At 41.3% G+C, this 13,610-nt stretch overlaps 1 protein-coding gene across 1 annotated transcript in view; it reads left to right on the forward strand.

The window, feature by feature from the left end:
- Positions 1 to 13,610, forward strand: part of cntn2 (contactin 2) — a 155,074-nt gene that overhangs the window by 54,914 nt on the left and 86,550 nt on the right. Inside the window, exon 2 of the mRNA XM_068057738.1 lies at positions 1,634 to 1,786. Coding sequence (XP_067913839.1) covers positions 1,732 to 1,786 — 55 coding nt within the window. The 5' untranslated portion in view covers positions 1,634 to 1,731. The remainder of the gene's footprint in view (positions 1 to 1,633; positions 1,787 to 13,610) is intronic.

The following is a 13,610-nucleotide window of genomic DNA, read 5'->3' on the forward strand; positions in this document are numbered from 1 at the left end:
CTACCTAATATTCTAAAGTTAGAAACTGGATGCAATTGCCTGACTCAGGCATCATTGAGTCAGTGGAATGTCACCAGATAAAATGCTCCGAAGAGATGGAGTGTAGCTAATGATCATTTGAATTGATTTTGGGTACGCCTGCTGACTTGATGGGAAAGGAGAGCAATCATTCCAGTCACTATGTGTCGACACTATCCTAGACACAGCAGGAGAGTTTCCTTCATTTGCTGTTTCTGGTGAAATTGTACAAGAAGGCAGCTCACCGTTTGGTTGGAAATGATGGTCAGACGTCAGCAGGCCCACGGCAAACCCAGTGCGACTGAACCTAGTGCACCTGCCTCAAGCTAGGAAGTAAACATATTGGGAATCAGCTAAATCAGGAGACCAGGAATACTCGCTGATAACAGCCATCCCAGGGCAGCAGCCGTAGCAAATCCTAGCAATAGGACTTGCGCTTTGCAGCCTTCTGTACAGTATTTGAGTTTCTGTAACTCAAGGCACTGACCTAAGTATTAGTGCAACCCAAAAACAGCTTTCCGTTCTGCAATGGTCCGGATTTTGTGGTGGTAATGATAAAATGTTTTACTGTTGCTGTTATTATTTCCCCTGAAACTGACAGCAACTTCTGGAGTCCACACATGCGCGGTTCAATGTGGAAATCCAGATGTTGTTGTCAGTGATTCTCCATAGGATATACTGTTGAAGTACCCCCACTGAATTGAAATCACTGAATTGACAAGAACTTGCGCTTTTACGCTAGTAGTCTCACTGTAAAATCCCTTTAAAAAATTACACCTTGTTGAAAGAGGCGTAACTGTTTTCTAACGGTGTACTAAGTTCATAATTACTGCTGTAAACCTCTCTGCTCCTGAAAAACAAGTTCTATATTTGTGGAATGTCAAATTACTCCACTATAATAAAAAAACACATTTTCAAAATAGCAAATTTTTTCAAAAAGTCTGCTTATGATATTTCAGCTTTTACCTTAATTCCATGTCTATGTCCCAATTGTTTAAATAGCTCTCTGTAAAAATTTAATTAACATGAAAGATAATCAGTGCATTTTACTTCCTGGTTTGCTGTCTATGAGAATACTTCAGTGTGATTGGCTGCTTATCCTGCTGGATGATATCATTGTTGCCGGATGCCTGGAGATCCGCTTGATTTGGCATCAGATTTAAACTGCCGTCGGAAAAGGGGAAATCCACACCATGGAGATTATTAGATCTTAGTGCGCAACTTTCTTCAAGGTCAGCAATGACCATTATCACTTCCTGACTACAAAATCCAGGCCAATATATTTTTTTCCCCGCCATCTCCTCACGTGCCATGCTGTTTATAGTAGAAGTGGCTGCTTAAAAAATAAAAGGAAGTTTAATGTTTTAGGTCAATGACCTTTCATCAGAACCGTTGCAATGAAAGGTCATCGACCTGAACGTTAACTCTGTTTCTCTCTAACCCGATGCTGCCAGACCTGTTGAGTATTTCCAGCTTTTCTGTTATTATTTCAGATTTCCAGCTGCTGCAGTATTTTGCTTTTGAATATAGAAAGGTTGACTCATGTGGGTATTGACATTTGCACAGCACAAAGTAATCTCCTTTTAAATGTGAATTGATGGTATCTGTTTTGCAGGTGAGCACCAAGATTCGGAAGGAAATTAGCGGAAAGTTTTGGTGTTAGATACTCTCGCACAGTTCTCTATCGCTGGCACGGTGTGTGTGATCTTCAGGATGAGACTGTCAATCAGTCCCATCTTTGTGCTTTCAGTCACAAGCTGGCTAACAGGTAAGCTCTACTATACATGACATAAAATCAGGTACTCTGTCAGGAAGAAAGGGCTCAGAATGCATGGAATGTTTGAGCCCTGCTTGCCTGGAAATGTCGGAATTCAACATGAGAAGACCATTCAGCCCCTCGAGCCTGTTCAACTTCAATTAAATCTGAATGGATTTGAGGTACAGACCAGTCATGATCTGATTGAATAGTAGAACAGGCTCGAGGGGCTGAATGGCCTAATCCTGCTCCTATGTCCCAGCAGCTTCATGGTCACTTTTACTGATACGGTACCAGTTACATTTTTATCCACTGAATTCAAATTCTCATACTGCTATAGTGGAATTTGAACTCATATTCTTTGGACTATTAGTCCTAACCTCTACATTAGTTGAGTCATGTAACCACTACACTGCTGTACACTTGGCTTGATGTTCTCAAGTGCAACATTGATGTTAGGGTGTTATGGGGAGACGGTGGCGTAGTGGTAATGTCACTGGATTAGTAACCCAGAGGCCCAGGCTAATGCACGAGGGACAAGGGTTCAAATCCCACCACTTCAGCGGGTGGAATTTAAATTCAATTAATTAATAAAAATCTGGAATTGAAAGCTAGTCTCAGGAAGTGTACCACAAAATTGTCAACAATTGTCATTAAAAAAAAATATCTGGTTCACTAATGGCCTTTAGGGAAGGAAATCTGCTGTCCTTACCTGGTCTGGCCTACATGTGACTCCAGACCCACAGCAATGTGGTTGACTCTTAACAGCATTCTGAAATGGCCTAGCAAGCCACTCAGTTTAAGGGCAATTAGGGATGGGCAACAAATGCTGGCCGTGCCAGCGATGCCCACATCCCAAATTAATTTTTAAAAAAGGACAAGCAAGAGAACTCTGTGGAAAGGCACCAACAAGGAATTTCCTCACTGTCCTAGGCATTTCACAAGTCCTATCAAATCAGTATCAAATATATGGGGAACACCTATTCCAAATGTTGTGCGAGTATCATTCCCAGTACTTTGCAATCAACATTTAAGAGTGAGATATAATTACAGCTACAGCTTTCTTTACCCAATTCTGCAATAAGAAGTCTTGCATTTGTATAGCACCTTTCACAAGCTCAGAGTGCTTTGCAGCCAATGAAGTACCTTTGAAGTGTAATCACTATTGTATTGTTTCACAATAAAACTATTACTGAGTGCATCAGAAGTTTTGCATCCGGTTGAACTGGGTTAACATCTTCACTGTACTGGCTCCAAATTGGATGCTTTTCCTTTGTAGAATTGTACTTCCAAACCTGTAAAAATAAAGAACTTGCATTTATTTAGCACCTTTTATGACGTAAGGACGTCTCACAGCATTTTACAGCCAATGAAGAACTCTTGCAGCGTAGTCACTGTTGTAATGTAGGAAATGTGGCAGCCAACTTGCACACAGCAAGATCCCACAAACAGTAATGTGATGATGACCAGATCAGCAGTTTTACTGATGTTGTTTGAAGGATAAATATTGTCCAAGACACCAGGGAGAATCCCCTTGCTCTTCTTCGAAATAGTGCCATGGGATCTTTTACATGCACCTGAGAGAGAAGACAGGGCCTCATAACTACATCTTACCCAAAAGACAGCACCTCCCGCAGTGTAACAGTCCTTCAGTAAAGCACTGGATTGCCAGCCTGGATTTTGGGCTCAGGTCCTGGGAAAAACTCAGCTTCTCTTTCTGAGTAAGAACAAACATGAAGCAACCATTCAGTAACTATTCTTATGCCCCATATTCACACAACTACACTTGTGTAATTATACTTTCTTACAACATTTCACTACAAAGTTAAAAAAATTCCATCATCACTACTTTAGATGTCCTCATTAATCTTGCATCTAAAGGCTGCTTGCCTTCCTTTTATACACTTCTACTTAATTTAGCTTCAATTTATAATTTACCCAATTCAATCGTCTACGAATTCCAATTTGAAAGTGCTGAACCAAATATTGTTCTTTATTTTCCTACTTAAGTGACTTCTACTGCCCTCTAATTTGTTTTTCTTTGTTCTAATGAATTTAACTCAATGACTCAACAGCCATTCTCTAAATGCTCCCTCAACATTGTGGAATTCCCAACCACTATTTTGGTCTAATTAACAAATTTTTTCATTCCTTTCAAGGCTAAAGTTCAATGTTTTTGTGTTACTTTCCTTTTTACGTGCCTTTGCAACATTTCAGATGTCAATTCACTCCTAATTGCCTCTCTATTTCTACCTTATTAAAAAAAAAACTTGCATTTAAATAGCACATTTCACAACTTTGTGGCATCCTACTTTAGTGGGGGAGTCCAGAACAACAGGGCATAGCTGGGCCATTCAGTTGTGATGTCAGGAAGCATTTCTTTATGCAAAGGATGGTGGAAATCTGGAACTTTCTCCCCCAAAAAGCTGCTGAGACTGGGGGGCGGGGGGGGGCCGTTGAAAATTTTGAACCTGAAATTGATAGATTTTTGTTTGAGCAGGATATTCAAGGGCTACAGAGTCAAGGCAGGTAAATGGAATTAAGATACAGATCAGCCATAATCTAATTGAATGGTGGGACAGGCTTGATGGGCTGATTGGCCTACTCTTCTTCTTATGTCCAAAGTGCTTTACAGCCAATGAAATACTTTTGAAGTGTCGTCACTGTTGAAATGTATTATGTGCCATACGTGGATCCTGAAAATCAGGTGGAAGTGTGGCAAAAAGGCCCATGAATTAAGTCAGGATGCTGATACTGTGATCTCTGCCGAGAGTATCTGCAAGTTTTGCTGAATCCCTTGCCTATCCGTGTTAGAGGGTGTGATGGCGGAAGAGGGAACTCCAAGGCTAGGAATTTTCCCGGCCCAGGTCCTAGGATATGATGGGCGACCAATATCTTGGGTAAAAGCAGTCTGGTCTGGCCTAGACTGGATTATCACCCCACCTCCTCCAGCCAAATTCAGCCGGCCTGGTGGTATAGACTTCTTATAAAGAAGACCGATGGGGTCAAAAAATTGAAAGTTATTTGCTGCTGGCACTTGGTCCTCCCAGAGAGGTCTGATTTCACTGTACTTCCAAGCCTCTGCACCCGGTTATGGCATATCCATAAGAGAAATTCAAATTGGGGAATCTTCACCTGATTGTGCGGAGGTGGGAGGAAGGGTCAGTAGAGGAAGTTCCTAGTACATTGCTCCCATCAGTGGTTGAGGTCAAAGGTGTCTGAGCAAATTGAGAAGATTATCCTCTATCTGCCTGCGCTACTCCAGAGTTGTTTTTTTCTACCCTGCTGTTTTTCTGGCCAGTATCTGGATGATTGTTAATCCCCATGATTAATATTCCAGCCTTTTCATTGGCATCCTTAACCTTCAAAAAAAACATCTCCTGAAGTAGCCTCTGCTTCTCTCCAGGAGTTGTTTATTGTAACAACCCATAATTACCTTCTTTAGTATCCTTGACCTCAATCTATGTTGCCACAGTTACATCAGCCAAACTTTTTCTATTTATTTTTAGGTCCTTGTTTCTATGGCTTCTATATCCAGTTATTATAATCTCTTAATCCATGTCCTCGTTTAACCAGCAATCCCTCACTCCAATTACATCTAAACACATTTTTCCAAATCCACAAATATGCTCCCGGTATTAGTTAAATTACTCAGCTCTCACTCTCTTTCATTATTTCTTCTCTCATCATTGTGCTTTGATTTTCTTCCCTTGCACAATTGAATTTTCCCTTGAATTCCCTGGGAGTATCACTGAACCCCTCCCTTATCCAAGTATAAAGTTCGGAAGTGGTTATGTCATTTTACCTGCTCTTGGCTAGCCTAAATTTTCCTCCAGGTCATACAAACATACGAATTAGGAGCAAGAGTAGGCCACTTGGCCCTCGAGCCTGCTCTGCCATTCAATAAGTTCATGGCAGAACTGATTACTCCACATTTCCACCCACCCCCAATAACCTTCCACCCCCTTGCTTATCACGAATCTATCTACCTCTGCCTTATTAATATTCAAAGATTCTGCTTCCACTGACTTTTGAGGAAGAGAGTTCCAAAGACTCATGACCCTCTGAGAGAAAAAATTTCTCATCATCTCTGTCTTAAATGGGCAACGCCTTATTTTTAAACAGTGACCCCTAGTTCTAGGTTCTCCAACAAGAGGAAACATCCTTTCCACATCCACCCTGTCAAGACCCCTCAGGATCTTATATGTTTCAATCAAGTCACCTCTTACTCTTCTAAACTCCAGTGGATACAAGCCTAGTCTGTCCAATCTTTCCTCATAAGACAGCCCACCCATTCCAGGTATTAGTCTAGGGTCTAGTCCTGGTTGTACCCCGAAAACAATCCTAATTATCTTAAACCCAGCGCCTTTTAAAAGTGCTACCTGGCTAACCACTTGTTCATGCTTGAAAGTCCACTCGGGACTACAACATGTTTACCAAAGACAGTTAATCACATAACTTTTTATCCCTTTTCCTTCAGTTGTCAAACAAGATGCTTAGAACTACTTATGGGCACTTCCGCCACCTCTGGCTCTGTTTTCAAATCCCTCTGTGGCCTCACCCCCTCCCTAACTATTAGGGAAGGAAATCTGTTGTCCTTACCCAGTCTGGCCAATGATTCCAAGCCCCCATGTGGTTGCCTCTTAACTACTCTCTGAAATGATCTGGCAAGCCATTTAGCAGTATTCCAGCAGGCAGCTCACTACCATTCTCAGGGGACAGCTAGGGATAGGTAATAAATGTTGGCCTTGCCAGTGATGCTCACATCCTGTGAATGAATTTTTAAAAACTTATCGGATCTGGTCAAATGCTTGTAAATATTTTTTTGTACCCTTCTCCATCGCCTCTATGTGCTTTAGAAATATTGCTGTCTGATCTATTTTAATTAGCGGACAGCACAAGGAAATAACCTCCCTGACCTCCACACTGTCTCACTACATTAAACATAGTCCAATATGCACAGATCATGGGGCTTCTTTAATCCACCCTATATTCTCTTGTTAAATAGTGGGTCCAGTCTCCCTTTTTAGTGAGTGGGACAAATAATTAAGAATACGCGAAAGTGACGGGTAGGATAAGACCAGCTGGTCCATCAAGCCTGCCCTGGACCCAATGGTTAAATGTTTCTTCCCTCCCCCAAACTGCCCCACATGCCCACCTCACACCCTCTCCTGAAGCTCATGTAAACTTCTGGGAGAGACGAAAAAAGAGGAACAAAAAAAACAGTTCCAATAAAGGAAAAAATACTTTGTAAAATTCCTCTCCTGCCCTCTAGGTGTTCAAAACCATTCCAGGAGATTATTAATAAATTCAGTAATGCATTCCATGCAGAGTGACATCTACAAATTTGGTATTCCTACCAACTTGTGATGCATTAGGAAAAACTCAGCATTGTTTCCCAACGGGTGATTTATCGCCCCTCACCTTCCATCAATCCACCTTATGGGGATAAACTACCACAGGAGGTACTCCTGTTTGTCAGCTGTAACTTTGGGGAAAGTGCTAGCTGCAACTTGGAAAATGACATGAACACTCTTCACCCGGTACTTCTAGGATTTCCACAGCTCTCCCACTAAAGTTATGGCACAAGAATAGGAGAATCTCTGTGGAAATCCACTCCTATAATCTAGGCTGACACGCCAATGGAGTGCAACACTATTGGAGATGCCATCCTCCAGAAGGAGGAATTTTAAACTAAGCCCTATCTGCCGATGGAATTGGATCATGAATATCCAATGGTTAAAAAGAGCAAGGAATTGTCCCAGTATCTTAGCCAACATGCCTCACTCAACCAACACCATCAAAAGAACAGATTAACTGGTCATTCATCTCATTGCTATTTGTGGGTCTTGCAATGAGCAAAATAACTACCATCTTTGCCTACAAAAAAACCACTCACAGACCTCAAAGAAATTCAGTGCACGTAAAGCATCTGGATATATTTACAAGAGATTTGATATGATATCATGTAAATGCAGGTCTTCCATTCACTCAGAGCGACTTCAACAAAATAATGGCAATTTGATACTCTCAATTCTTCTGTGGTAAGATAAGCATAATGTCCATTCCAAATTCAGGACTGAAGTCCGTTTGACAGGCCACTGACCTCTGCTCACCTTCCACGTAGCTTCTACAAAATTACAAAAATTCAGCCCTCTCACTTGTTTCTGGAGTGTTGATAAGCGAACACAGTCATCAGATATTAACTGAATGGTTACTACTTGGTTCCACATTCGACAGCTGGTAATGTTTGATATCTCACTGGATTTGATGCCCTGAGGACAAGCAAACCTTAATCAGTTTGACCCTTAGTTGCTCTTGTTTGAATGTTTTAGTTAAGTTCATTTCCTCAAGTGCAGCTTTGCTCTTGAATTTTCCCTTAAACGATGACATCTGCAAGAATCAATAATTGGTGTGCAGAAGGATTATGTGATGCTGCTTCGGGGGCTTTAGTATTTAAGACTTCAGCGTGGTCAGCACTAAAGCACCTTAGGTCCTTTTACTAAGAAACTCTTTATTTAATATATTCCCCACAACAGCAAAAGATCATTTAAAAGTGAGTTAGTATGATTGTTATAAACTTACATTCTACAATAGATAATCTTTTGAGTACAGCATCACCAGTAACTCCCTTTAACAGACCTCACGTCCCCTGTGATCCAGAGTGCATCAATAACTAGTTAAGCAATAGCACGACCCAGGGATCATAATAATAAGTCCCTCATTGCACATACTGAATCTTGTATGCTCTGCCACATACTTAGTCCTATCTTATTGGTAGGTAGACTGTAGCAAGCCAAAGAAAGTTTATGAACTGACAAACTAGTCTATTTAAAATGCAAGACATGATTGTACAGAACACAGTTTTCCAGTGAAATTCAATTCCCTGCTGTTAGTACCATAAAACATGATGAATAACATGGATCTGCCTCTCTTAAGGGCTAATCTCACTGACAAGCAAGCAACTTCTGTACTCTTTCTCTCTCTTTCTGTCTTGCACATTCCCCTCTATCTTTCTCTCTCTTTCTGTCTTGCACATTCCCCTCTATCTTTCTATCTCTGTCTGTATCTTTGTCTCTGTCTCTCCATATATATATTTCTCTGTTCTCTCTCTCTCTGTCTTTCTTTGTCTGTCTCTCTCTCTCTTTCTCTGTGGCTCTCTGTGTCTGTCTCTTTATCTTTGTCTCTGTCTTTCTCTATATATATCTCTCTTTCTATATCTCTATCTCTCACTCTACCTCGTTCCGTATCTCTCTTTGTCTCTCTGCTTCTCTGTCTCTCTGCATCTCTCTCTCTGTGTCTCTCTCTGTCTGTTGCTCTCTGTCTCTGTTACATTCATGCCTGAGCATTGAGTCTCATAGCCTTGCTCATTAGCTGGGGAGAAAGAAAAGACCTTTCTACCCATCTGGTTGTTCCAGCCCAGACTGCTCTAAACTGACTTCTGCAGAGATTTTAATTGTTCCCACAAATCAAGATCCATTCAACAGAGAGGTTAGGAAACACTTCTTCATGCAATAGGTGGTAGAGGTGTGGATCTCTCTCCCACAAAAGGCAGTAGATGCTAGCTGAATTATATACATACGAGCATACGAATTAGGAACTGGAGTAGGCCATTCAGCTCCCTTCAAGCCTGCTCTGCCATTTAATAAGATCATGGCTGATTTGATGTTGGCCTCAACTCCACTTTACAGCCTACCCTTATGTCCTCTTCGCAACTTACTTTCCTATCCATCTTTGTGTCATCAGCAAATTTAGCAACCATACTTCATCCAAGTCATTGATATAAATTATAAATAGTTGAGGTCCCAGCACTGATCCCTGTGGCACTCCACTTGTCACATCTTGCCAACCCGAAAATGACCCATTTATGCCTACTCCCTGTTTCCTGTTAGCTAACCAATTCTCTATCCATGCTAATATGTTACCCCCAACGCCATGAGCTCCTACTTCACTTAGTGTTATGACCCGGTGAGGAAGGTGTCTAGGGTTCCCTTTCAGCCTTCAACAGGTCTTACCGTAACAGGGTTTAATTTTAAACACACTGTGTTTTTAGCTCCACCTTGATGAATCCTTGTTCACCGCTTTCCAATAATAAAGCAGAGAAACCAGCACAAACAGGTTTTCTTAGCTTTAAAGAAGAAAGATTGAAATTTATTGAACTTAAACTCTAAGTCAGTTGACACCTACAGATACACGACGTGCCCATGCTAGCATGCATACGCGATATACACATGCAAATAGCGACAGAAAAGAGCAGAAGAAAAAGTGAAAAGTTTGAGGCAATAGCTGAAGAGTTTTTGTTAAGGATCTTTGAGCTCATTGTAGAGTCCTTGATTGTAGGCAGATCTTGCTTTTCATTGGGGCCCAGTATTCTTCTTAAACCTTGTTCGCTGTAGGAGACTTTTCTCTCTTGGGGTTCATGTGTCTTCAGTGGATTCAGAGGCTTTTGAGAAAGAAATGGGAGCAGACAGGAGAGGTCTTCTCAGTCCAGGAGCAAACACACTCTGAGTTCAAACAATTCAGAAAACCCCAGGTTGCCAAACAGATTAGTCATGTGACTAACTGGTCTGACCACGTCTTGGATTATATCACCTGAGCAGTCTCTGGAATGCTCCTTTTGCACACAATACCTGATGATCAAGGTCCATTGTGGGTTGAATGTGTCAGGGAATGGTCCTTTGTCCTTCAAATCACTGTCTGTTAATATGCAAATGTATTTTCCAGCCATGGCTGATCTGTTTAACATGTCCTTTCTTCACTCCCGTAACAGTTTAAAATCAATGTTCATGACAAAGTTAATGTGCCTCATTTTTGGCAGGTGGGGGCCTAGCATGATACTTAGTAATCTTTGATGTAGCACCTTGTCAAATGCCTTCTGGAAATCCAAGCATACCACATCCACAGGGTCCCCTTTATCCACTTTGTTTGTAACTTTCTCAGTGAACTCCAATAAATTAGTCAAACATGATTTCTCTTTCATAAAACCATGTTGACTCTGCCTGATTACATTATTATTATTAATCATTTAAAATCAGAAATTGATAGATTTTTGCTCTCTGAAGGTATTATGGAGTTAGAATACAGATCAGCCATGATCTCATTGAATAGCAGAACAGGCTCAAGGGGCTGAATGGCCTCCTCCTGCCCCTATGTTTCAAAGAAAGAGGAACTGGGCAAGGTCTGAAAAATGTCACCAACCAGCTGCCGCCTGTTTCTATCCTGAATATCGACAGAGACACAAAGGATGACTTCTGGTCCCTCTCCTAGTTTCTCTGTTGTAGATTGGTTGCCAATCAAAGTTATCCTCTTAAATGAAACCCCCTTCTCTTGGTAGGGGAGCTACAGCAACTACATTGACTATTTAGCAAAGCTTCCTGCTGTGTGTGTCGAATGAAAACCATTCTTGCATTAAAGGTGCACAGAACCATAGGATGCCTGGGATGGTTTTACATTGTCTTAAAACTGAGGTGGTATGTGATCATATGAAATTTTGTTGCTGCTTTCGCTGGTTTTTTTCAGCGAGTTAACCCACTATGAACTGAATGCAACTTCATAACAACATTATAACATAAATAACATAAATGTTGTAGGCACCTCAGTTCATTTGATCGAACTCCCTCCTCTGAGGCTGAAGGTTGTAGATTTGAGTCCCATCTCATCCCCTGCACTCACTTGTTGGACTGCCACTTCAGTGCAGTAGTGAGGGAGTGCCACATTGTCAGAGGTGCTGTCCTTCAGATGAGGCATTAAGCCAAGGCCTGTTCTAGTAGTTGAAGTAAATATTAAAACTCCCTATAGCATTATTTAACAAAGATATCCTGGCCAACATTCCTCCCTCAATCCTTAGCACTGAAAAGCACATTAACAGGTTATTCATCTCATTCCGAAGAAGGGTCACTGACCCAAAACGTTAACTCTGCTTCTCTTTCCACAGATGCTGCCAGACCTGCTGAGTGGTTCCAGCATTTCTTGTTTTTATTTCAGATTTCCAGCATCCGCAGTATTTTGCTTTTATTTTTATTCATCTCATTGCCTGTTATTGGTAGACAAGCTACGTTTCTTAATATATTATTAGTCACTGCTCTTCAAAAGTAATCATTTTACCTGAATCACTTTGAGACATTTCAATATGATAAACATCTACAAAAATGCAAGTATTATTCAATACTAGCTTGCTTTCTTGACTTTGTTTATAGGTCATCTGATTAGGTTTTCTGCTATGAATAGCAGATGTGTTTAAATTATAGAAATTGAGCACAAGAGGAGGCTATTGTGCCTGTGCCAATGCTAGCTCTTCAACAGGAGCTTTTTATTCTATTTTTATTCCATTTCCTCTCCTTTTTCCCCCTATTCTTCCTTTCATGTACTGCAAACTTAAGTATTTATGTGGTAATATTGAAAAAACATAATTTCCAGTTGTAAGTTTTAAGGATCTTCTTAAAAGAGGAGAGAGTGATAGAGAGGCAGAGAGGCTGAGGGAGGGAATTACTGAGCTCAGGACCTAGGCAGCTGAAGGCATGACCATCAACGGTGGAGCAATGAAAATTGGAGATGTGCAAGGGGCCAGCATTGGAGACATCTTCAAATGAGATTGAAGTATGTAAGCAAAATGCTACTGGAACAGAGCTTTATAATGGAGGTGGGCAAAGTGAGATAGCATTGTAATGATGACCCTTCAAGTAGGGTTATTGTGTCAGACCACTGGACTTTGAACAAGGTTGCCTGCCTTTAAGGGTGACCTGCCAATACATAACTTGGTCCAGACCCGTGACGTCCACCACCTAGAAGGACAAGGGCAGCAGTTGCATGGGAACACCACCACCTTCAAGTTCCCCTCCAAGCCACACACCATCCTGACTTGAACATATATCGAAGTTCTTTCATCATTACTGGGTCAAAGTTCTGGAAGCTCCCCACCACACGGACTGCAGCTGTTGAAGAAGACGGTTCACCACCACCACCTTCTCAAGGGGAGCTCAGTACAGGCAATAATATTCAACCTTTTCAGGAATGCCCACATCCCCAGAATGAATTTTTTTTTTAAATGAAGACTTATTTTGCACTTGTGAGTTAGAAGGTTGTGGGTTTAAGTCCTGCTGCAGGACTTGAGCGGAACAATCTAGGATGACACTCCAGTGCAGTACTGACAGAGTTCTGCACTGTCAGAGGGACAGTCTTTCCAATGAGACATTAAACCTAGGCCCCATCTGCCCTCTCAGGTGGATGTAAAAGATCCGATAGCATTATTTTGAAGAAGAGCAGGGGAGTTATCCCTGGTATAAAAACAAGAAATGCTGGAATCACTCAGCAGGTTTGGCAGCATTGGTGGAAAGAGAAGCAGAGTTAACGTTTCGGGTCAGTGACCCTTCATCGGAACTCCAGAGTTATCCCTGGTGTCCAGGGGCCAATATTTATCTCTCCATCAACATCACAAAAACAGATTATCTGGTCATTATCACATTGCTATTTGTGGGAGCTTGCTGTGTACAAATTAGCTGCTGCGCTTTCTATATTGCAACAGTGACTACACTTCAAAAAGTACTTCACTGGCTGTAAGGCATTTTGGGACTTCTGGTGATCATGAAAGGCACTATACAAATGCAAGACTTTTTGTGCATAGTGGGTTTTATTCCTGACGTTTAATGGCACTTCCCATCTGTTTTTGGATTGGTCAAAGATTGCTCCATGTGTGTTTGTACTCTGTGTATTTGGTCTACTGTTTGTATTTACTGTGCACATTGTACTCCATGCTCAGCTGTCCGCAAGACGGCACAATTAATATGACTTTCAAATGTCCTGACATCTTTGGATCTCAACTAAATAGATTTGCCATGAA

This window comes from Heterodontus francisci, chromosome 25, assembly GCF_036365525.1.
Source record: "Heterodontus francisci isolate sHetFra1 chromosome 25, sHetFra1.hap1, whole genome shotgun sequence".
In the NCBI taxonomy this organism is placed as follows: domain Eukaryota; kingdom Metazoa; phylum Chordata; class Chondrichthyes; order Heterodontiformes; family Heterodontidae; genus Heterodontus; species Heterodontus francisci.